Consider the following 25,687-nt stretch of genomic DNA (forward strand, 5'->3'; position numbering starts at 1 on the left):
CCTTGGACTTTTATTTTTAGGGGAAGTTAGAGAGACAGGTTTGTGCTACCAGCCACAGGAACATCATGGTCCCTTAAGGCCTCTATTACCAAGCACTGGGCGGCTAATGATCCCGTGTAAGTTTTCAAGGGGGTCAGGCCAAGAATCTAGAACATGGTTGCCAAAAATAGAGATACCATTGAATAACATTATTGCCAATAAAATAAAGAATAAACTGAATCATTACACCTTTTTTTTTCTATTTCCAAGATACTTTGATCTAGAAGCAGTTCAATTCAGTCCCAACTAATGTTTAAGACTCTTTATTTGCCAACACCTAATTACTCCGGGGAATTTAAAAAAAAAAATTAAAAGCCAAGCACCCAAAAAAAAAAAAAAATATGCATAAATATAATCTTGCAGATGCCCCTGGAAATTTGTGCCGTAACAATTGTGACTAAAAAACAAAATAAGACAGGCAAAAACATAGCCTCCGTTCAAATTAGTTGGAAGATGTAAAAATACCCAAAATTAGTTGATAGTACAGAATAATTATTCAAGTATTGTTGGGAATTGTTTAGAATTTAAAATGAGTTCATTCTATTCAAAATAAAAAACGTTCAGACCACTAACTGGGAAAATAAGTAGAAAAATCGACAGCAAACAACAAATTACACTATATATTTTTTTTGCAAGAAGGAGTGGAAATAAATGACTGTAGATTTAATGGCCATTATTAACATTTTCATTCCATGAAGGGATTTTACACTATTGTAAGGAGTGACAGAGAGCCATAATTACATGCGTCATTTTGGAGGGAAAAGGATGAATTGAAAATAAAGATGAAGGAAATAATGTTTTTATTATACTGACTAAGTAAGAAAGGAGTATCTACAATCTACATACATACTAACATGCTTTTGATTTAATCAAAACATAACGTGTCTGTCTTTTTAATACGTCGTAGCCATATTATTTTCATACTCATATCAAGTCATACAATATACATATATGTATTTATATTATATTACATAAATGACCTTGGAAGTAGAAAAAAGAACAGAAAAAACTGTCAAGGAGCATATGAATAAAATAACTGATTAATTTCTCACTTTAGGTGGGTACACTGAAGTGCTTACAAACACATTTACAGGGCCTAGGGACCGTAGCCCCACCCCAAATTGAGAAACTACATAAATTAAATTTTGAATTGTTTTGTAGAAAAAAAAATGATTTTCTTTGAATAGCTATGGATTTTTGAAATTTTTCTCCAAAAAATTTGATTTTCGGGTAATATATATATGGATTTTTGAAATTTTTCTCCAAAAAATTTGATTTTCGGGTAATATATATATGGATTTTTGAAATTGTTCTTCAAAAAATTTAATTTTCTCTAAATAGCTATGGATTTTTGAAATTTTTCTCCAAAAAATTTGATTTTCGGGTAATATATATATGGATTTTTGAAATTTTTCTTCAAAAAATTTAATTTTCTGTAAATAACTATGGATTTTTGAAATTTTTCTGCAAAAAATTGAGTATTTTAATTTTTTTTTTCTAAACTTTTTTTAACGGCTGTGGAGTTTTGAAATCTTTTCCAAAAATAAAATTTTCTGTGAATAGCTATGGATTTTTCAAATTTTTTCCTAAAAATTTAATATTTGAAATTTTATTTTTCAATTTTATTTCCAAAACATATAATTTCCTGTGAATAGGTATGTACTTTTCAAAAAAAAAATTCAAAAAAAGGTAATATTTGACATTTCTTTTCAAAAAATTAATTTTTTTGTCAACTTATTTGGAGTTCTGAAATATTTTCCCAAACATTAAATTTTTTGAGTAAAATGTGGATTTTTGAGTTTTATTTTTTGAATTTTTATCAAAACAATTCCAAAACACAAGCCCCCTCAGAAATAATCCTACGAACACCCCTAATTTAGTAGGATATCTTCTTCTTTTTATTACCTCCCAATGTGTGCAACACTGTTTGCTTGTTGGTTAGTCACCATGATTACGGCAAAAGTTACAAATCAATTTTGATCAAACTTGTAGATATATAGTCACTGTAAGAGGTTATTACATTTTGAGAGGTGAAAGTCAAGTTAAGCACAAAACCTAAACTGTATTATCGTTTACCATAACTTTAGAACAAATTTAACTCAATTACATATAAGAAAGAGATTTTGAGACATACCGAGTGTCTTTTCTAGTAATGTTTTTAGCTCTATTTGTTTGTTTATTAGTTCTTTTGTTAGGCGCCAGGATTACGATAAAAATTACAGATCCACCTTAATTAAACTTGGTACGAAGATTATAATATATTGTCACAGTAAAACATCATTGAATTTTGGGAGGTCAAAGTCAAATATGAATGTTAAGTTAACGCAAAAAAATTATAATCGACCATAACTTTGGAGCAAATTGAGGTACATAAATTACTGAATTTTATATTGGGAAGAGGTTTTGAGCTCAACCGAGTACTCATTCCAGTTATTATTATTATTTCTATCTTTTAACTTTAAAATAATAAGAATAAGAATGCGTACTTTGTAGAGTGCAAACCTCCGCCTACGCTAATTTATCCTCAATTGAATTTTTGCTAAATAAAACCATCTTTATTAAACCTACATAAGGACACCCATTTGAAAATCTGTACCGTAATATATTTTTAAGTTATGGTCAATTATGTATTTTTAACGGTTTGTGATACCTTGAACTTTAACCTATCAAAATTGAATAGCCTCTTAATATGGCCAAATATAATATTCGTTCCAAGTTGGATCAAAACCGATATGTAGCATAGCCTCAGTTCAACATCGGTGGCAGAGTTTATAGGAAAAAATAGATAAATTATGATTTTGTTAGCAATTCAGTGAACCCATCTTTATATTGTAAATTAGTAGAGTTGTAAATGGTAGGCATTTTTGCTATGTAAAAATAAAATTTGAAGGAGTGCATTTTAGCTTTCATGACGTATTATTAGATCAACTACAAGCAGTATCGCTAAACTCAAAACATTTGAAAAGGTTTACTGATAAAAATCTCGAAGATCACTCATTAAATATAAAGTCTACTAGTTGTTGATTTTTCTTCTAATTTGAGTAAAGTCAAACTCATTCGATACAACACAACAATGAATTACTTAATTATTATTAACGATAACTATCAATCCACGATATGTCTTGTTATCCAAGTTGAAAATAGTGCCTTACTTTGTTCCTAAAACTGGTACAGTCTAAAGTATCATTGCAAGTATATAAGGGAATTTGTGATAATCAGCCCGAGATTACAGGGAGATACTAAACCTGACTCAAATTTTGTTGTCAAATTTGTAAAAAAAAAGTTTTGTGTTATTTTTAAATGTCACAGTTTTGAAATCAACAATAGTTATTGTTGTCAAATTCTTTTTTTTAATTTAAAAGTAAAGTTATTCGTCAAATCTTCCTTTTCTAAAAAAGGTTAGTTGCGTCAACACAAAATCAACCATGAACAAATATCAAAAAATTAATATCCCAATATATTTTTTACTGCATAATGTTTCATAGACATATTTCAGGAAATTATTGGCTTTGTATTCAAATTTGTGGGATGAGTGTATATACCCAAGACTTTTAGCTATGTTTTAAAACTTGTATATTATTTAAGAGATTTATATTGGCCCTGATATGGGCTTATTCAAATAAAACCTCTCAATTTCCCATTCATATAAAGCGACGCTAATTAACTTTGTTCATCATAACATAACCAAAGAAACTCACCCATCATTTTGCTCGTGAAAAGACAACAAGACAAGGCTTGTACTTTTTAATCATTTAATGTATCCTATTTTACACATGAATGAACCAAGAAAAAGTATTGTTGTACCTATACATATTGAGCAAAAAGAACAGTTGAAGAAAAAGAAAGCTCGTAACTAAGGACATTTGATGCACTCATATTGATGTTTTGGACTTAAATAAATACAAATAATACTTTAGTACATTTTTTAAGGAAAAAGTTTGAATGCATCATAGATAGATGCATTCAGTGGTGTTGCTTCTACTTCTACGTTGAAGGAAACACATTTATATTAAATACATCTTTCTATCTACACACACACACAAAAAAAAATGCACTTTCTCTCCTTGTGGTTCATTATTTAAAATAAAAAAAAATGTTTTTGATTTCATTTCTACGGATGAGGATGCATCTTCTACACATCCATGTGGTATACTTCCACCCACACACACAGACAAAATAAAAACCTATGCTGTACAGCGTGTCCCAGCGAAGTGTGAAAGACACATTGGGAAGGCTTCAATGACTAAGTAAATAATGTACCTTTTTTTTAGGTAATATCAACTGGTAATAAAAAATAATTATTTTTTAACAAATTTTTTTATCAGACCAGGGAGAATAGAGATGGAGGACATAAGAAATCGTGTGGCAGGGGTCTCTCCTGGAAGGGATGAAGCCCCTTCCCCCCTAATTAAGGAATGTTTACTTTTTACTTGATTTTTTTTTTTGTTCGAGATGAAAAAATTTTACGTGAAAATAGGGGTAAAATTTAAAAAAAGTAATAGCTATGGATTATTGATTTTTTTTTCGAAGAAATTTAATATTTGATTTTAGAAACTTTATCCAAAAAATCTTATAATTGAATTTTTTTTGTGGAATGCTATTAATTTTTGAAATTTTTTTACAAAAAATTTAATTTTTTGTGAATAACTACGGATTTTTGATTTTTATTCTAAAAAGTTTACTATTTGAAACTTTTTTCCAAAAAAATTAATATTTGATTATCTTTTTCAAAAATATAATTTTATTGATTTTTGAAATTTCTTTCCAAAAAATTTAATTTTTGAAATTTTTTGTGAATAGCTATACATTTTGTATTTTTTTATTTCCAAAATATTTTAAAAACCAAGCTGCTCCCCTCTTAATATACTCCAGTGTAGACCCTTGTGTGTTAGCGGTTCTTGACGTTGGAATGAATTATGAGGAGATCTCCCACATCGTCCCTTGCTCCAAGAGTCATTACCAGGATTAAAAAGCTAAAGGACGACAGCAAAAGCCTTTACGCAATGGTCACCAACTTATGTCCACGGTCAACTAGTCGCCCGTTGGTTTGTTCTTAGTCGCCCACTGGACTGGTATACTTTCCATTTCTTGATGGCATTATATATATTTTTTGAATTGATAGCCCTCAAGCCTTTTGGGAATCTTAAAGTAGCCCTCAGCTTTAAAAAGATTGGTGACCCGTAGTTTAGAGGAAACCTGTATGTGATGGGCATAAATGAATATATACCCCCTCCTCTAACCATCAGCGGACTTCCAGGACTTTTTGTGCTCCAAATGTCATAAATATCGGTTCAAATCTCAATCTAAATGTATTCAAGAGAGTGGTATTTTCCGGGCTGAAGACCAACTCAATCAAGGGCATTTATGGTTTCCAGCAAAACTCTGACCCCAGACACAAGGCCTAAAAAACACCTAAAAAGTGAAGACAACTTTGCGAATTTCTGACCCTGGTCAATGTGGTCTTCGTCCTCACCAAACTACAACACTCTTGCCTATAGGATCTGGGCGTCATCGAGAGGACGGCCTGTGTCACCTATCATGTGAATGTTGATGGCCTAAAAGCTGCGGCGAGAAGAAATGGACTGACATATCGGAGAAACACGTGAAGAAAACCTCCAAGACATTCAGGCCTTGACTCAAGGCCGAGGTAGAGGTCAAGTTTGGCCACATTGAGATTAAATTGTTTATATAAGGTAAAATAAATATCAATATCTTACAACTAGTACTGATTGAGAATCTTGATAAAGTTGAGCTAGGGAAAATTCGTTCACGATTTGCAGGGACACCCTCTTTTATAAGGAGAGTCTAATGATCTCCTGAATCGTCCTCAGCTCTAAGGGTCTCATATGTAAGATTAAAAGGCTGAAAGACGAAAAAAAAAGCCTTGAGAGAAAAGCCTGAAAGCGACAAGGCAAAAAAAAAACTTGCCATGTGGTATGAAGAAAACTTGATAAATTTATGGCCCTTGGCAATGCAGTCACCGTCGTTACCTGACAGCAATACTCTTGACTTTAGTATAGTATGAGGTACCATCGAGAGGAAGGCATGTGCCATCTCCCATGTGAATGTAGATACCTTACAGGGTGTCTTGGAGAAGACCAACATGTTGGAAGAATACAGTGTCGAAGACCTGCAGGGACCGAGGTCATGTTAGAGGCTAAGGGTGGACACTTTGAGATATAATTGTTTATATAAAGTTAGATAAATAAAAGCTCAAAGCAATGTATGAAGTATGATTGATAACAAAAAAAAATGAAGAAGTAAAAATCAAAACTCTTGTTTTCCTTATCTAAAAGTTTAATATCCCTCAAGCAATCAAACCTCGAGCAAAATACCTTTTTAAGAGTCAATGAGACTCATCTACTTAATGGATAGGGCAAAAAATAGCTTTGAAGCAAATTCCAACAATTATTTTCAAAATAATCTTTTCAAAGCTATAAAATTCAGACTATAACATAAATTCGGAGAATAAATTTTTTTTGCCTATAGATCAGATTTATTCTTATAAAAATTTGACCATATTAGATTTTCTTAACAAAATAATATTCAAATATGATAATCAAGACTGCACCATAAAAAAATATACAATTTGGACTATAACAATACAAAATATAAAAAAATAATGTCAACGTAATTTGAATTTTTGGTCAGAAATTGTAACATACTCTTAGTGTTTAGAATATGATATCCTAGGAAGTTTTGGTTGGATTGAAGGAGTTTCAGTGCCCCTTCTTGTACATAAAACAGTCCCTATACCTACATGTTCATTTTCATATCGTATGCACAATTACAATAGAGAAATAAATACATAGAGGCAACAAGATGTAGAGCTGATTGAGGCAAAGACATTAGCTGACAAAGGGGTATAATATGACGACGCATCTGTTTATTTTTCTTGAATTAATAAACCGCAGTTTCATACAAGATAATTAATATTTTGCACTGACTGACACTGATGATGTAATAAAAAGTTAACCAATCAACATATTTCCTGTTGCTGCACATCGTTACCTTTATTGTATCACACAGCCTTTTTCCCAAAAAGAAAAAGGAATAATATGAGTTGGTAGTTAGTCATTTCTTCCAAAATATATAATTATTATTCGATACAGGGCTAATTCAACCTTCAGAACACTGGTCAGGGAAAAAAGAAGCAAAAGCTTGTAGTGACCATATCTATTCATGGAGAATCACGGATATCTATTCATAATGCATATAAAATATCCTTTTTTAGAAAGATATGTTACCCCAAAATATATAGTACCGTCTACAGTTACAAAAAGAATAAGAGTGTCTACTCGTCCCTGGTTTTACAAAGGGAATATAAGTATTATTATGACAGAATATAGGTTAAAAAAGAACCGGATCTCCTAATTGAATGATTAAAATTTACATTATGCTCCCTTAAAAACTTAGAACCGTTAGAGCAAAGAACACAATTTAAATCAATAATATGTATCCCATAAAGGAGCTTTTTGATGTGACGTCAGATTTGTTGATTATAGCTCTTTAAGGGACCTAAACAACCAAGTTTGTAAAAATAAAAACTCTTTTTTCATTAATAAAAAGAAAAATAGTAAACTATTGTATGTCAAAATGGGACCAACAAATAAAAATACTTCAACCTTTACTGTCTATCAAAAATGTATTCCTCCACAGCCTAGTTTTATATATATATGATCCTAAAATGTGTTACAAATATGTTATTACATCGTCAAACATTATTATTTCCATAGTGTAGATAGAAATTAATTATTACAATTGAAAGAATAAGATAGTTTTTTTCTAATTATCCTACAAGTTTACCTCCTAATCGATCCAAGATTAGAAATTAATCGGTGCAAATCTAGCAATTTTAAGGGATTTTAAGTACATATCACTTTGATTATATTCAAATATCAGTGTTTATCATTGACATCAAAAAGTATTTAATGGAGTTATTCAGTCTGTTTTCATACATAAAGCCATTTGATGGAGTTTAATCAGGATTCATTGAAAATTTGTCTATTTTATGTCCTAAAAATATCAACTTTGAGCCCCCAAGATGGGGGTCTCATTAAATTAGGATGCAATTTATGACGTCAGTGAAAACACTCCATATGTTCATCACAACGCGTTATCTCACTAAAACAAAGATATACTGTATATTTTTTTAGAGGTCTAAATACTTTTGCTTCGTTTACACTAATCAGTGCTCTGAACGTTGATAAGTTCTATTAGAATGAGCTCTTTTTGAGCTCTGAACAATTCCCCACAATTATGAAATAATAATTTAATGGTTGGAAAGTATCTTTTCGTATGAAAGGTTACGTTTTCGAATAAAGTGATCAACAAACTAACAATATCATTTGATGATGATGAAGAGAAAACAAGACTATTTCTTACCTCAAGTAATCCTCTTTTTCAGGCTTCCCAAAGCGATATACCCGATTGATTGGAAAGACCACATCACGTGTCTCAAACGTGCAATCACTCAAATCCTCAAGACACACGAGACGAATATAAACAAAGACATCCGAGTCATTTTCTTCTTCCGTCTCTTCGATACTAGAAAACTGGGTTTTCAGTATTGGGCGTCTACGAATACGGAAAAAGGATTGCGCCATTGGCTTGAGGGATGGAGAACGAAAAGATTTGATTTTAGAGAGTTCTTCCTCAAGGTCTTCCTTGATCCTATTCTCTGGAATAGTAGAGTTGATAATCTTCTTTGGCGTGGAAAGGGATGAGAGATCCAAGTTTCGTCGATGACGACGACTCGGCTCAATCATATAAGTAAAGGATCGTTGACGTGACATTGTCTTGTTATATATTTATATTTATCTTGAGATGCAAGAGGGAAAAAAACACCTTTCAATTAAAGTCACTCCGAGTAGTCACCTTCAAAACAATCTATTAATCCTTGACTCTACGCTTTTGAAGGAACTCATTTAAATTATTTCACACCCTTTCATAAAATGAAAAAATAAAATAAAATAACTAAATTAGCTCTTAGAAATGGAAATTCGTTATCAAATATGTATACACATATATGTATGCGTTTGTTTTTATCAAGTTGTACTCGGAAGTTGCTTCTATATATATTTTTATATATAATATTTGAATAAACCTATGACTGTACTCAATTGAAACTTTTTATTGTTCCGTAAAAGTCCATTTGAATATTCCCCAAAACAAAGGAAGAGTGGAATAACTAATTTGCATACATTTAAATCCATGTTTATAATATGTACATCATATCAAAAAACTGCTCAAGCTTAGTATATACATACATTTATATATGGGGTGTGCCAATATAACAACAACTTTCAACAAAAATCATGTTCAAGAGAAACCCCCAATATATTTGCTTACTTCATATATTCTAATATTTCAATTATAGTATTATTATTCAAATTTCAGGAACGAGTAAAGATACCCAATAATAAAATTTGTATTTTTAAGTCTTTATTTGATTTTAAAGACCAATATGGACCCCGTATGACCCTTTCAAATAAAACATGTCTACTTCTCATTATTTTATTGTGACGATCCATTTTAGCTCTTTTGTAACAGAGAATTAATACGAACAATTTGTTGATAGATATCGACAATAATTCGTATACGAGAAAAAATGTAATCCGCATTCAATTTTGAGACAATTCGCTTTTAGCTTGCTTACTTTAGTGTTGAAATACTATGTATCTTTCTAATATAATCTGTCAAGTTTTCATTATTTTACTGTGACGTTCAATATGGGCCACTTTAAGTGCATTTTGTGGTACATCCAAAGGATTCATATGAATAATTTGCTGATAGAAACTTCAAAAAAAAAAATCTCAAAATTTCTGGTGATGGCCTCACAAGTGTTCTGTCCTCTAGAACGAAAAAAAACAACTGAAAAAACAAAAACAATATGTTGGGATGACTGATGAGTACTTTAATCTTTAGAGTATACACAATAAAATAAAAACAAACAAAATCCATTTTGACATACCATCGTTTATATTTAATTCAAATCTGCACACCATTGCAATATTTCATTAATACGACTACTATGGTTATTTCTTAGAACAAAACATGTTTATCATATACATCATGGAGCATTATATACAGTGCACCCGGTGACTAGTTCTCATGTATTCAATAGGACAAACGGATCAACTTTGTTTTATTAATATAAATTTGGCTACATAGACCAATGACATTTGTAGGAAAAATTCAAGGTTCGAGAGGTTAAGGACTGGACCGAATACATTTCGGGCCAACACAACACTAGCTTTCTCTACAATGTACACCCTTAGAAACCCACAAAACAATATGAACATTAAAGTAAAAGGATGTATGTAGAGGTTTTTCAATTTTATGGTCTTTATTTTTGAAATGGGTCACATCCATATATTTACACACATTCAATAGGAAAGGGATGGCAATTTCTACAAATCCATTGTCACTTCTTGTTATCCATACTCCTTCTTTTCTTCCTCGTCTCTTTAATTAACTTAATGTCATCTTATCCAACATGATTAACTTTCATTCTTCAATCCAACAATTAGAAAGTCACTACTTAATTTTTCTTTATGGGGTGGGTGGATTTAAAGTTTTAACATTAGTATAAACTAATATCTACGCTTATTTTATAATCTCTATTGATATAGCAAAGTTTATCTGTACGAATGTATAAAAATAAGGCATTTTTGTATCTAAAAATTAACAATGTAGTCATGTTGATGAAATCCAGCAGTGTTTTTGCATAGGCTGCCACTGAAATTTTCAACATAACTACAGACGTAACTATATAAAACTACAAAAACATTAATATAATGAGTTATTTTACTATTAGGAAATACTTCTTCACAAACCCAAGCACTGGTAGCCATGATGTATTAGCTAGTATCAAGCTAGTATACAGGGTTCACAGTGAATATCATACACATATTTTTGATGTAAGAAATGACAATATAGTCGTACTCATGAAATAATGAATAATAGGCGTTTGGTATGTAGCATCGAGCGTGTGTACAGGGTACACTACAGATCGTGTCCCCTGATGTATATCATTTACATATTTTTGATCTAAGGAATAATAATGAATTCAGGATTGCGTTTTGCATTTAGCATCAAGCGAGATCACTGTTTTTGTCATATTAAGTAAATAATACTATATATGAAATATAATTAGCTTAAGCAACGAGTATGTGTAGGCAAGGCACTGCCAGTGAGCGCTCTAGAGACTAAAGTACTTACTGGCTCATCACATAATATGATTCTTTTTTCTCAAACGCTTATTATTATTCTTTTATTCTTAAAGAGAAAACATATATGAATTGATATAGGTATTGAGTAGTTGCGTGTGAGTGTGCTCATAAAAAGTGGAGAGTAATCCAGAGGATGGTATTTAAGCACTTTAGCTGACTCCTCAATACTTAATATAATATGAATATTTATCTTTTAATGAGGTTATTTTTATACGGCGGATATTCATTTCTGCGTGATTCTTTTCAGTATGGCTGATTTCGGAATCTTTTTTTCTGCTTGATCAAAATTTCCCTTATTTCAGATAATTTTTATAGATGAATGAATAGATTAATATAATATTGTTCCTAATATTGATTGCTTTGATTCGAATGAGCTATTGTTAGCTGCAAACAATTTGAAATAATCATTGAACAATCCCTGTAAATAATTAGCCAACGACCAAGAGATTTTGGGTCTTTTTTTTTGTTCCTTTTCGGATAAGAGGTTGGAAGATAAAGTATAACTATCGACATATCCAATATTTTTGGAAGAATAATTCTAAAAATAATAAATGTTGGGTTTTACATTCTTTTGAAATCAATAAAAATGTAACCGATTCCCAGGTCCTATTTTATTAAGCTCTTAACTTTTGGTAAAATGCTCATAAAATTTGAGAAAAGTATCTGCCTAATTTTGGGATTCGGATATGAATACAAAAGTTGAAGTAACCAAAATTTACTCAAATATTTACGCCTTAAGATCTGAACCAACCTTGATTCGAGAAAATGTGAATCCTTCCTATCTTTTGGTTGGACCTCATCATGTCCAAATTCTAGTTAAAGAGAGCCATTATACATTAGGAGACTTAGGATTTGTGAGTGATCTCTCAATTACTCACTTTGACCTTCCGGACATTTTGCAGTTTTTAGCCATGAAAATTATTCATTTTTCTAAACTGGTATGAAATAGATAGAGAAAGTTTGGATTCTAGTTTGATTAAAAAACAGATTTTGATGAATCTTTGATAATAACTTCCGAGTAAAGATACAAATACTAAACTTTCCTTCATTACGCTCCCTTTTTGGAGGTAAAACTATCTTCATATGATGCTATCAAGGTTATGATACATGATTGGATATATGAGGGAGCCAGAGTATGATAAAATTCAATTGGAGAAAGGGGAAACTTGGCCCAAAATTGACTGTTGAATAATCTCCTTGAATCTTGCAACAAAGGAGAAATACTTTTGACGCCGACTTGAGACATCCTGTGACCCTTCCTTTGTGCGAAAGATTGAACGTATATTCATAGTGGTGGTGACAAGACACTTGAAGATTTTGCCAACTTCTAATTTGCTCCAACAACTAAAGTGGACGTTAAGCAGGTTTTTAGTATTTTTTAAACTTCCAATGCTGATTGAAGGCAAACTTTCTCAATAGATTATGATCAATATAAAAATAGTACTAATAACTTTAAATTAACTTTATTAAACTGTGTTATCCTTTAAATACATATTTTGGAAGCTCATTTTCTGACAATTTTACCGCTTTTTTTTTTACTCATATCACCCAAAAAATACTAAGTCTATACCTGAGCAATATACATCCCATTTTAAAAGTAGCTATTCAACCAATCAACTTCCAGAACACTGATTAGGAGTAAAAAAGCAGAAACAACGACAGTTGACAACAAAATGCATTATACAGAGTGGAGACCAAAAACTTGGAGTAATTTGTATTACGAGGTTTCATTACACAACTAAACAACAGCTGAAACAAGTGTTTTATACCGTGTCTCCACGTCAGAGCAAAAAAAAAACAACAACAACGCGTGTGCGATCGCTGGTGTCAGTAGCGAGAAGCCAATAAGTGTGAGACCATTGGCATTTCCACTTGGCCCTCCTGAACACCTGATCACAAACCCTTGGCTTAGCAGTCTGGGATATCTTCGAGAAGTATGTCTTCCACACCTCTCGTCCAAGTATGGATTCGCTCCGAGCTGCCATCATGACATCGTAGTACGCCATGGACACGGCATTTATCGACTATAGCTGTCAGTTTGTTAGCCGGTGTATCGAGACTGTTTTTGATTGTGAAGGAGGGCATATTGAATACCAAATATTGCGTTTACATAATTTATAAATTTGCTTTTGAGTTGTCCTTCCTTCATTCTATAAAAATCAAATTCTTCGCAATTACCTTCGCCAACGAAGTTGACGAAGGTTAGGTTTTCCCCTAGTTTGTTTGTTAGTCGTCAGGATTATAACAAAAGTTAGGGATCGATTTTGATCAAACTTGTTACTTAGATTGTACCATATATGGTAACAGTAAGAGGCCATTAAATTTCGAGCGGTCAAGGTAACAGAAAACGTAAAAAATGCACTATCGTCCAAAACTTTGAAACAGATTGAGACACATTACTCAATTTGATTTTAGGTGGAGTTTTTGCACGCCCATCCTATATAAGTCATTCTATTGCAAGCATTGTACCCCTACTCTGTATATTCTTGTGTTAGCAAGTCTGAAATCCCAGTTTGGATCGAAATATCGAGTCTCAACACTAAGAAATACATACAGGTATATGAACCATCGCCCCTCTCATCCTTCATCCCGCCTTATGTTAACCCTAAGGAATCAACAACAACAAACTATTTCCTTCATTTTTTATTATTAGGATTATTATTTTTATTATTATTCGACTACATTTCTAGCTCGGAATAGAAACACATTCTATTAAATACACAATGGAATTGGGTGAAATGAAATGAGGGAGGAAAAGAGAGGAAAAGGAAGGAAAAGGAAGGAGGAAGAAAAGAAAAAAAGCTCTCAGATAAAATGATGGGGAGTGGTGATAAAAAAAAAAAAAATCTGATTTTCATTTTACAGTCAATTATAAATTATAGGAGTACCCCTAATAACAGCAGGGCTAATGTATTACAACCCACCTAAAAAATTCCCTCCAACATCCATAATACAAACTTCAATGTTTTATCTACATTATATATTATTATTTGCGAGAAGGTAGCAAGAAAAATAGTAGGTATTTGATCCCTTCCTGATTTTGTATGCTTGCCCACTAATGAAGAATTTCTAATGGTTCGATGTCCAAATACTGGCTGTGCAACTCCATGACCTTAATGTACTTATTCTTGAGATACTCATTTGTTGCTATGGTCGTATGTTTCGGGGCATTGTTGTGCTGGGGGACGACTCATCCACGACCTATTTTTAGTACTCAAACTAGTATTGTGTCGGTACTTATTTATTCGGTCCAGTCTAGTCTTGGGACCAGTCCTATCCGTCCTTCGGATCGGTTCTTAGCACTGTTGTTCCTTGGAATTTTTCAATCAATGGTTTATTAAGCCAAATAAGATATATGAAGTTTAAAAAATCAAAAAAAAAATATATATATGAATTGAAATATAGTGACAATATTTTTCTTAGAATAATACAATTTGAATTATAGAGGGATCTCCTCTCTATAGCAGTAATACATATTATCCTCTCAAAAACAGAAAGGAGAGCTGATATGAACAAGTTTTTTAATTCAGGCGTACCATAGGTATTGCTCCCGCCTTTTCATCATCCTCTTTTTCCCCCTTAGAAACTTCACAACGATTTAGAACCCTAAGTACCGGGTGGGCCATTGAAATCTAAACACTCACTAATTCAATAATTTACTAAGGTTGAGTGATTGAAATTAGTTCATATTTTAATTAATTAAAGCATAAGCAAGTAGTTACAAAACTTAATTAATCTGAGCTCTTTAGCTTACGTACAAGTCCAGAAAATATCACTTGAACGTGATGGACGAATTTCCATTCACGCACATCTTGACAGTGGGTATCTCCAGGATCACCGTTTACACCGTCAGCAAGTGCGAAACGTTGGAGAAAAAGAAGGGCTCTGTTTATAAGGCCACACTCTTACCGTATGAGGTCTCCTTGTGTGTGTGTGGGGGGGGGGAAGAGCACTTTTGACAACATCAATGAAAAAACTCATCTCCTCCGTTTTTTTTTTTACTATTTTGGCCTTCTACAGCCCTGATGCCAACACTCTCGACTTCACCTTTCGGGTACATGTCGAGGAAGGCATGCAGTGTCCGTCATTCAAACACGAGGTCCTCAAAGCCACCATCATCCAGCACTGGGATGTCATAACACAGGACTACATACGAGTGACAGGCCTTCCGCTTCCACCTGGAAACCACCATCGCCGCTAAGGGCGGTTAGATAATGATCAAGAGAGCTTGGACACACATATTTACAGTACTAAGTTTGTTGCAATTTATTGTTAATTAATGAATTTTAAAGTTTAAAATTCAAAGTGATCAGATTTTAATGGAACACTCAGTATAGCAAACAAACCCTGTAGTCACTCACGGGCATGCACAGAATTCTTTTATTTAGAAGACAAATCTCATTAATTAATTTTCATTCTACTCACGAACTCTTGTACATGGTCGTAGTATTACTTAATAGAATATTACTGCATCGACAATATCTACAATGAAAAAAACGACGACATTCCCCATGTATATAACCATAACTAACAACATTAATTTAGAAATATGTTAGTTCCTTCTTATACAAGAGAATTGCAGTGACTCTTCATTTGCAAAAATCACTACTTCTCACTAATTAACTAACTCTCAATAGCCAAAATAATTATAATATGTGGTGCATCTACATAAAAACAATCTAGAAAAGGAGAAAATCCTAATTTATTATTTGATTTCCAATATAATAGGTTGGGGAAAAAGTAATTTCGTATTTTTCGCTTTAATTAAATGCTTTATAAGAAGTGGTAACACTCATATGTTTTGAGCTAAATATGCCCTGTTCTATTTGATAACTTGTTGTCAAGGAGAATCCAACTTCATAATATCCTTCTCGTAGAAAACTTTCTCCCTATTGACCAAAAAAACCGCTCAGACAATTTTCAAGGGCATTTATTGAGGCCAAATTTGTACCCCGGAGTGCGTTGTCCATAGACAAGTACAGGGGGTAGTCACTTGGTGCCAGGTCCTGACTGGATGGATAATAAATTCTCATTCAAACTCCCCGACACTCTGGTGCATCATTGAGCGTTTGGCCATCGGAAACTGCTCAAGGTAGATTATTCTCTGCCAATCCCACAAAACACACAGCAACATATTCCTGGCAATCTTTTCAGGTTAAGCCACCGTATGGACCACTACTTTAGCTTCCGCCACGATCTCTGTTGCTTGAAATTGACGTAAGTGATTCATTTTTCCTTGTGAGTCACAATTTACTTCAGTTTCTTCCTTTAAGACCTCCATCCTCGACGCACGATAATTCACTACTCAACTGACCAAGCGAAATACTGTAAGAATAACATTTGTAGTACACGCCTTTACAATACCTTATCGTATGATCCTATGTGACCAATAATGAGCAAGATATACTAATAAAAGAAATAGATGTAAAAAGAAATTCAAAATTACTTTTCCCTCAAATAAAAACAGTGGCACGATTTTATTGAAGTAGAAAATTACCTTAAACGAGTAGGTTACTGTTCAACTCGCCAACAACAACAACAACAAGACTCCCACGCTGAAAAATGCTTAGGATTTACAACCCTACAAATTTCCGTTTAGTGAAAGGAACACAAAATTTCCTGGTGTTCAGCGGAACGTACGTTCAATGAAAAGAACGTTAAATTTATTTATCAGTCATAATTTTTACCTCACTTTTGTACAGACTTTGCAGTATGTGAAGGTGATCCGTCCTACTATAAGCAATAAGACAATTACCAGTACTCTTCCTGGATCCATGCAATTACAAGTAATATTAAGTTATTTCAGTCTATTAGAGGCTTATTATTCAAATTACTGAGATGAGTATGGATACCCAAAAAATTGTAGCTAAAGCTTCGAATCTTTATTTGATGTAAAAATAAATCAAATTCACCTTTGAGAAAAATCACTCTAGCTTAATTTTATAATGATAGGCTACTTACCTATATACAATAATTTGGTACTATAAAAAGACTTAAATAATTTTGCACTAAAAAAGAACAAGTATTTCTTATTTCCTGATTTTGAGAATAAAATTACATAGCAAAATATATTTTCCCTACTTTTCAAGTAGGGAGACTTGAAGGAGATTTTCTATAATATTCATTAAAAGCACTATAATTTTCTTGCTTAATTATCTTTTATATTGAATCAAGTACAATAATGTGTTTAGTAGCTAAATAGTAAATACTATTATTGATAATTAATATATATTTTTTTAAGCAAAAAAACATAAGAGCCGCTAAAAATATTACCTTAAGCAAGTGCTTTATTGTTCAAGTTACTAACAACGACAAAACTCCCATGCATATTAATCAGGTTGTCCGCAGGGGGTGGACTGGAAGGGCTGTAGCTGCCATCTCAAATTAAGGAATTTTTGTTCTTTACTTGTAATATGCAGCAGAGAAAAAAATTTAATATTTGAAAGGTTTGTGCATCAACAAACTATAATAAACATTTCGTCATTATGAATGAGCAAAAAGCTACAAGACAGCGTTTCTCAGATCTTCTAGATGCTGAAGATGACGTAGCGAGGATTATAGACACTCAAAAGGTCTCAAGGAGCCTGGTTTTTGAGGTGGTCAAGATGTCGAATGATGGCAAAGACCTCTACAAAAAATTAGGAAGTGGAAGGCACAATTTTAAAAAGGGATCTGGAGTTTCTTGTCCAGCTTGAAGAAGAAGATCAAGGAGAACATCACCAAATCGATGAATCGTCTCGCCAACAACTTCTCCGTGGCAGCTAGTACCATCAGGAGGACTGTGAAGGGCAATTTAGGGTTATTATTATACAAAAGGTCCCCAGACTACATTCTGGCAAATGTCATCAAGGCCAGGAGGCTCAAGAGCCCATTTTTGGCTGCCCAACTCCGTACATATTCATTTAATATATATAGAGTGGGATTTGTGTTAATTTCCTTCCTCTAATAGCTACTAGCAGCTCATCTAATAAAACGTCATAACAGCTTAGCTGCTCTCCTCCCAAACATTCTTCAAATTATCATGGTTAGCATGGTTCATGGTTCAACACGGCTTTATACAACTAACATAACGACTTATAGATTATTTTTTTAACATATAATTTTTTGGTACTCCGTCCTTATTAGTATTTTTCTTTTTTCAATTAATTTTTTGCTCCTTGGCAATCAACAGTGCTTAAATTACGGTTAAACTCTACAGTTTCTATTAATTTATACCCATTGTGCACAGTTGTCCTTCAAAAGCGTGGTGTATCCTTGACATCAAAATGACCGGAACAGAATCAACAAAACCAAAATACCGTATAGTTGGCTATTAAAGTATCAGGACCATAAACATGATTCACATTTTTAAACACAATTAGATTCATTAAAGAAATATATTTAAGGATAGATTATGTAATATTACGTGATACTAGATAGTAATAGATAGAGTAATTAGGCGTCGACTAACAGATACACTTTGCTTTATGAATATACAAGGAAGTCTAGTAAATCCGGACCATCTTCAACTACATTCTTAACAATCAGAAAAGGTTTCAACTCGGTTATTTTAATTTTAAATTGAGAGGTTAAGTTTTAGCTTTAAGTTAGTTGCACAGGTTTTAATTCAAAACAAGTATTTACAACGGAGGAGACCTGGAGGAACGCCATCATCGAATTGGCTTGCGCGGGACACAGAAAGTTGAGGCCAATGGTGTCAAATTCTTGTTTGAACCATACTCAGCCCCTTCTCACAAGGCCCACAAGATCCAAAACTCGTTGAAAGAAATGACGGTGCCATTTTGGGTCACCCAGACTAGACCTTCTAACTCCTTCGCTATGAGTACCATGGAATACTTCTTTTAGGTGGAGTTAGATAAGAATGGTTTTGCCAACTCACACAACAGTATCGACTCATTGAAGGCCTCCATCATCAAGTACTGGGACAAAGTCTCCCCTACGGATGTGGTGGATGCCTCCAAAATCCTTAAGCCCTTATATCGACCCAATGATTTGCGAAGATGGTGGATGCATTATATGAATTTTTCTTTTGATTTATTAGAACTTGTAAATAAAATTTCAAACGTCTACTTGCTTCCCTTAGTGATCCGGATGCAGTTAAAAGTGGTCCGGATTTACCTGAATGACTCTGTTGAAGATAACTCCTCAAACAAATCCAACTTACTCTCGATTTTTATTGGAGCATATGCACATTATAAATGGATGTTTCCTCCTCAAGAAAATAGGAAAATTAAAAAAAAAAAACACTACTCAGCTTGCCCACAACAAAAAACTCGCACGCTAAAAAAACGCTTAGGATTTACAATGGATGTACTCTCTAATGCCTATAATTGTATTGAGTAGATTCAAATTATAACATAAACAATACACAGATTAACAATAGTACAACAATACAGCAAGACGTACACATACAATAATAATTGATCCCTAAGGAGTTGATTATGTATAGATAAATGAGAAGAGCGATTATATTGTTAGTTATTATTTTTTTTTCTTGGAAGAGGTGAGCTTAGCATGGACATAAGTGGTTTTAAAAGAATTATACCCTATAACAAAAAAAATGACAAAAAAAAAATGAGAAGAGAATAAACCACTAATTTGCCTCTCTTCCAATTATGTATATAAAAGATGAAACAAAAGGAACGGAGGAAAATATATAGACAAAGGATCCTTTCGAAAAAGAGATAACATACAAGAAAGAAAGCATCATTCTGATAGAGCAACAGGCTAAAAAAAAGTATATTTTAATTCGTGTGATTCAAGAAAGAAATAATTTTCTTTGTAGGTATCAAAGCAGCATTACTTCCCTAATCTCTTGAATTCGAATGATCTTATGTTAAGCTATAAACTAAGAGGCCTAGAAGAAAACGTCGAAAGACAAAACGCTGAGCGAACAAAACATCTAACGTACAAAACGAATATTAATGTTAATTAACAGTATAATGTTAAATTTACACCACTTAACATATAAAAAAACTGGACTTTTATCATCCTCCCCCCCTATTGCCAAGCTCCCAAAGATCAACTCGATGAAGGATACTAGAGGATTCTTGAGATTGATTTTTTTCAAACGACCCCATTTTTTGTTCTGCTAACAGCCTGGACCTGAACCCATTCAATTTCTATCTCTGCAAAAGGGTCAAGCATGAGTATGAATGGGTCAAGTATCATTGGCTGTGGATTCTCTGAAGAAGACCCCTAAAATGGCAAAGCTGGGCCCACGCGAGGTTTTCCGGGCCTACCAAAGCTTCTGGTGCCGTGAGGCCAAAGTTATGAAGAGAGGCAGATTTCATTATGAATAGTTGAATGTTATTAAATGTAGCTTTCAATTAAGCAAAAAATTATTCTTGTCAGCTGTATGTAAGTGATCTAATAGAACGTCATGACAGCTAAGCCCCTCTCCTCCAAAACATTCATCAAATTGTCAGGCTTACATTGATGGTGTTCGCTTTCTTTCTATTTAGCACGTGCAAAATGCTAGCGATTAGCATGTCTGACTATACCCCTAATTGTTATTAGAGAGCATATGGCATTAAACACATTTATAATATTTCTGCCTCTCTTTGTAGGGAGGAATACATTTCCATGCATCTCCAAGACTAAGTTTTTATTTCAGCATTACATATTTGAACATATATATATATATATAGGTATATTGATATTATATTTATTAGTGTAAGGGGGGGGGGTTGTAAGGGGGGAAGAGGGAGAAAATGCATCACATTCAAATGAAATCACAAGACCTTTTTATTCTTTTTTATTATTATTATTCCTTCCTCTTTCACTTTAATCAATTTTCGTAATTGAATGCAAAAGGGTTGGTTGTATATACATATATATAGAGTAGGTGGGTATTAGGTTTACCCATAATAATAATGATTATAATCACAAACACGGTAGAATTAACTTTGAATAATTTAAGGAAAGCGTCTCTTAGTAGGTAGTATTACTATGTTGGGTTTCCGTCCCAAAATCATAATCCAGTATATGGTTAATGTAAATACAAGGTTAGACCATCATGTTATCCGGCTTGCAAGAATTTTCAATTTAATATATTATACCGACTGTTGGGCGGCAAGACAGACAGATTTTGACAAAACACGCAACCACTCATAGTCTATGACGTCATTATTGCTATAATTTTCAATTTAATGTATCGTACCGACTGCTGGCCAAGAAAAAAACGGATTTTGACAAAACACACAACCACTCATACACTATGACGTCAAAAAGGCATCTGCAGGATGTTATAAAGAAATCCTTAAGCGGAAAAAAATCCTCAATTAACCTTTTCTTTACGAAAATAGTCCTTACAACCTTCAATGACCTTTTTTTATATTAAGAAAAATTGACCCTTTTTTATATAAAGAAAAATTGACCTTTTTTTAGAGAAAAAAAATATTTGGGAGGGGAGGTTACAGCCTCCCCCCCCGGGACACCCCTCCGTCAAAATTAAAAGTCAAACATCAGTCGTACACGCGTTATTGTATAAACTTGTATTTCTATTAACTTTGAGTGGATCCAACAAATTTGGTCTTCTAAAGAAGTTCGTTCAGAATCTGTCTCATTTAAAATTCGGTCTAGACTTATTCTATAGTTGAATTGTTTTTAGGTCAGCTGTGTTTCAAAATGGCAACACGTTGTTACGAGGAGCGTCTGCAGGATTATATTGAGGGGGGCTTGGTCTTAGGATTTTACTTTTTTAAATTGAAAAATTAAAATGAAATGTTTTGTTATTTTGTTTGGAAAAATTAAGTTCCAAATATTAAATTTTTTGGATTTCATTTTTTATTTTTTCAAAAATGAAATCTCTAATATGGCATTTATTGGAGAAAAAAATTCTATAATCTATAGACACCCAGAAAAAGTTTAATTTTTTGGAGTTAGGTGACGTAATAAAGGACCGAACTTTATTAGTTTTAGGATTGATATGCGGGACTAAACTGGACTGGAACGAGACTGAACTGAACGGGACTGCAGAGTATTCCGCCTAAATAAGGATCCACACAACACTAGTTCCAACTACAAAACAGCAATCCCTTATTGTTATTTTTTTCACCATTGAATATATGTATAATATCCAGAAATAACTTGAGATATGAGTTTATGGATTCTGAGCAAAAATTTGCAGTCATACGAATTTCTAGAGTTAACCACAGGAACCTAAAGCCTCTAAGTTAAATCTTATGGGATAAATTGCTTTAACTTACAAGCCTTGTAACTAACGAGCTCGCTCCAGGAACGAAATATACTCGTGTATCAAGGTCTTGCTGTATAACATATAAAGAGACTAGCTTCTGTCAAAATTAATTAGATGGTAAATTCTATGCATTCCAATATTAAATAATATTCATATCAAGAATAGGAAATATTTTTCGGTGCCTTTTCTTGAGTTGGAAAATACATATTCATAAGGATATTTTAATAAAGCATTCTCCCGTGACGTCATCATTATTGATGTCGGCCATTTTGTGGACCAATAGAACCAAGTTTAATAAGAATTTTCCAAAAACATAAAGGAAAATAGGGAACTAGGGAATGTCAAGAAGGGAACAACAAAATAAAAGAACTTAATCCTTTATTCTCTATCAAATATATATATCCCTCTACTTCCTAGTTTTATTATTATATTAATTAGTCCCTAATAAATATTCAAACTACATATGTAATATTCGTACAAATTTGATCGAAATCAATCTGTAACTTTTGCAGGAATCCTGGTGACTAACAAAAAAACTAATAAGCAGAGTCAAAAACATAACCTCCCTTCAACTTCGTTGACTGAGGTAAATATGCAATTGCATCGTTTTTTAATATTATTTTCATAGTAGTATAGATACAAATGAACTATTACAATAGAAAGAATAAGATATTTCCTTCTAATTGTCCTATTTTTCTCGTCCTTAATCAATCACAAGTTTGACAAATATACTCAAAAAATTCAAAGTTGCATCATTTTTGGAAACTTCTTCCACAAATAAAGTATTTAGAGGCCTCGAGACAATATTAGAAACATCAACAATGCCACAGCTAATATTATCCCAATTTGTGTGTCTCACATTACAGAACCATTTCAAATATATATTTACCTCTCCCAACAAAGTTGAACGGAGTTTATGTTTTTCGGGTTTGTTTATTTGTTAATCATGAGGACTAAGCTAAAAGTTACCGATCGATTTTAATCAAACATGGTCATAATAAGAGGCCGTTACATGTTGAGAGGTCAAGGTAGCACAAAATAGTGAATAGTATAGATACCAGTGTGTATTTGAGTGTCTCATATAATCCAGGGATCCATATAACTACAATTACTCCTACTTATTATCATGTAGTATTATGAAAATGTTAAGTCTTTTTATTAATAAAAACCATTAAAGGGAGCAAAAACAGCTCTCCTTCAACTATGACGTCAGTGAAAAGATTTTATTATTCAATCAATCAACATTTGTAGGTATAGTATGACTTAAAGAGGAAAAATATATGTACATATGATATTCAAGACCAATTAGAGCGTAAATATAATCATAGAGAATTCAGTTTTATAAGAATAATTTAAAGTAATTAGTGTTGTTTTATATTTATCATAACTTATTCATAAATTTGCTAAATTATATCGACAAATCAAAATAATAATTACAGAATAAATGCAGAGTTGACGTATCCATCAAATAAAGTTTGTGAATAAACAGTTGAAGTGATCCTTCGCTACTCTTTTTTTTATAGTATAAAATTGTATTTTTTAAATATAAAGTATCATTACTGACCATTGAGGACTCAGGAATTAATTATTTATACACCAATACTATTACTCTCTTTAGTCAAAAAGGACTATGTATATATGTCTTGGAATTTTGGGCAATATTTTATTATAGGTGCTAATTGAAATTATCAGAATTATTACCTGGAGTTGAGGAAATTTCTTTTCACACATAAGTTCATTGCACACTCACTGGAAAACTCAATGATTAGAGCTGACAACAAACTTCAGACTACTAACGAACCAACCAACACATAGCATCATTAAAATGATTGAAACAAAAATAAAAACCGTATTATCCTGATGATTCTTAGCATCGGAAGTTTATTTATGTTCTAATTTAACTCACTCAACCTTATGCATTTTTAACATAATAAGTAGACTTAAATAGCGCTAAAATATAGCAAAATAGCACTCATACATCAAAATTGAGCAATTTGTTTTGAAAGAAAAATTCAGTTTTATAAGAAGGATTTAAAGTAATTAGTCTTGTTTTTTATTTATGATAACTTATTCATAAATTTGCTAAATTTTATCGACAAATTAAGATTTCAGAAAGATTTTGTTCCTTTAATTTTTTCCCTCGTTCATTATTGGCTGTTTTATAACATACTAAAAGACTGTTCAACGTCCATATAAGTAGTTGGACTAAATTTGAAGATGGCTGGATTTTCAAGAGTCTCATTAGAAGGAGTTATCTGATTATCATCATCACTGATATTACGTGCAACCTTTTACATAAATGGAATATCAGGATATCCTAATTTGACGTAAATTAATTACTATTTCTTGCAAGATTGAAGGAGGATTATTTTAATTTTATGCCCCAATTTATTTTTCCTCTAATTGGCTGATGTCGGAATCAGGTTGCTACACATATCCGATTATTTAATAATCACCCTGATTTAATCATATTCATATTTTACCTCCAAAAACAGAGCCTTGACGCCAAAATAGCGGAACGCTTACAAGGTTTTCATAGATTTCATGCATCAAGGAATCCTACTTATAAAATTGTATTATATCAGGGACGTCCATGGTGGGGGGAGGGATTGTACCCCTTTCCCCAAAATCAAGAAATTTAAAAAAATTATTTATGACGTCCAGTTACTTACTGTTTAGAAAATAAATCCTTAAATTGATTGGGGGAGGGGCTAATTTTTTTGTTATAAATTAAGGATATTTTTTAAAATTCTCGATTTGAGGAAAGGGGTACAGCCCCTTCTTGGGTATGATAATTAGGTTTTCCCCTCCCCCTATGGACATCCCTGAAATACATATAATATACTTTTATAAGTGGAATTCCCATGACATCCCCACAGGTTATTTTTTACGTTATAAGCAATGGTTACCTCTCACAACCAAATAATATTTCCATACATTATTAAAATATATTAGGACGTTTAAAAAATTATAAAGTGTAATTTTATCCCCATTTAAAGAAGAAAGAAGGTCACAAAAAAAAGCTCAGAAGGAATGAAACCTATCTATACAAGAACACTATTCAATCATTGGACGCCAAGGGTGCTAGAGGAAAATCCATTTGATTAAATTGGTGGGTTATTAATTATAAAAATACTACAACAAAGTTGGACAAACACAGACAAGTTGAGTGTGGGTCAAAAAGTGTGATTTTTTTTCGGACATTATAAATGTT

At 32.5% G+C, this 25,687-nt stretch overlaps 1 protein-coding gene across 1 annotated transcript in view; it reads right to left on the reverse strand.

The window, feature by feature from the left end:
* The window catches only part of LOC121132563 (uncharacterized), a 45,693-nt gene extending 21,404 nt beyond the window's left edge, over nt 1–24,289 (reverse strand). The window contains exons 1-2 of the mRNA XM_040727996.2: nt 24,175–24,289; nt 8,425–8,859 (exon numbers count right to left, since the gene is read on the reverse strand). Coding sequence (XP_040583930.1) covers nt 8,425–8,834 — 410 coding nt within the window. The 5' untranslated portion in view covers nt 8,835–8,859; nt 24,175–24,289. The remainder of the gene's footprint in view (nt 1–8,424; nt 8,860–24,174) is intronic.
* Nucleotides 24,290–25,687: the final 1,398 nt, after the last annotated feature.

The sequence above is a fragment of the Lepeophtheirus salmonis genome, chromosome 2, assembly GCF_016086655.4.
Source record: "Lepeophtheirus salmonis chromosome 2, UVic_Lsal_1.4, whole genome shotgun sequence".
NCBI classification, from domain to species: domain Eukaryota; kingdom Metazoa; phylum Arthropoda; class Copepoda; order Siphonostomatoida; family Caligidae; genus Lepeophtheirus; species Lepeophtheirus salmonis.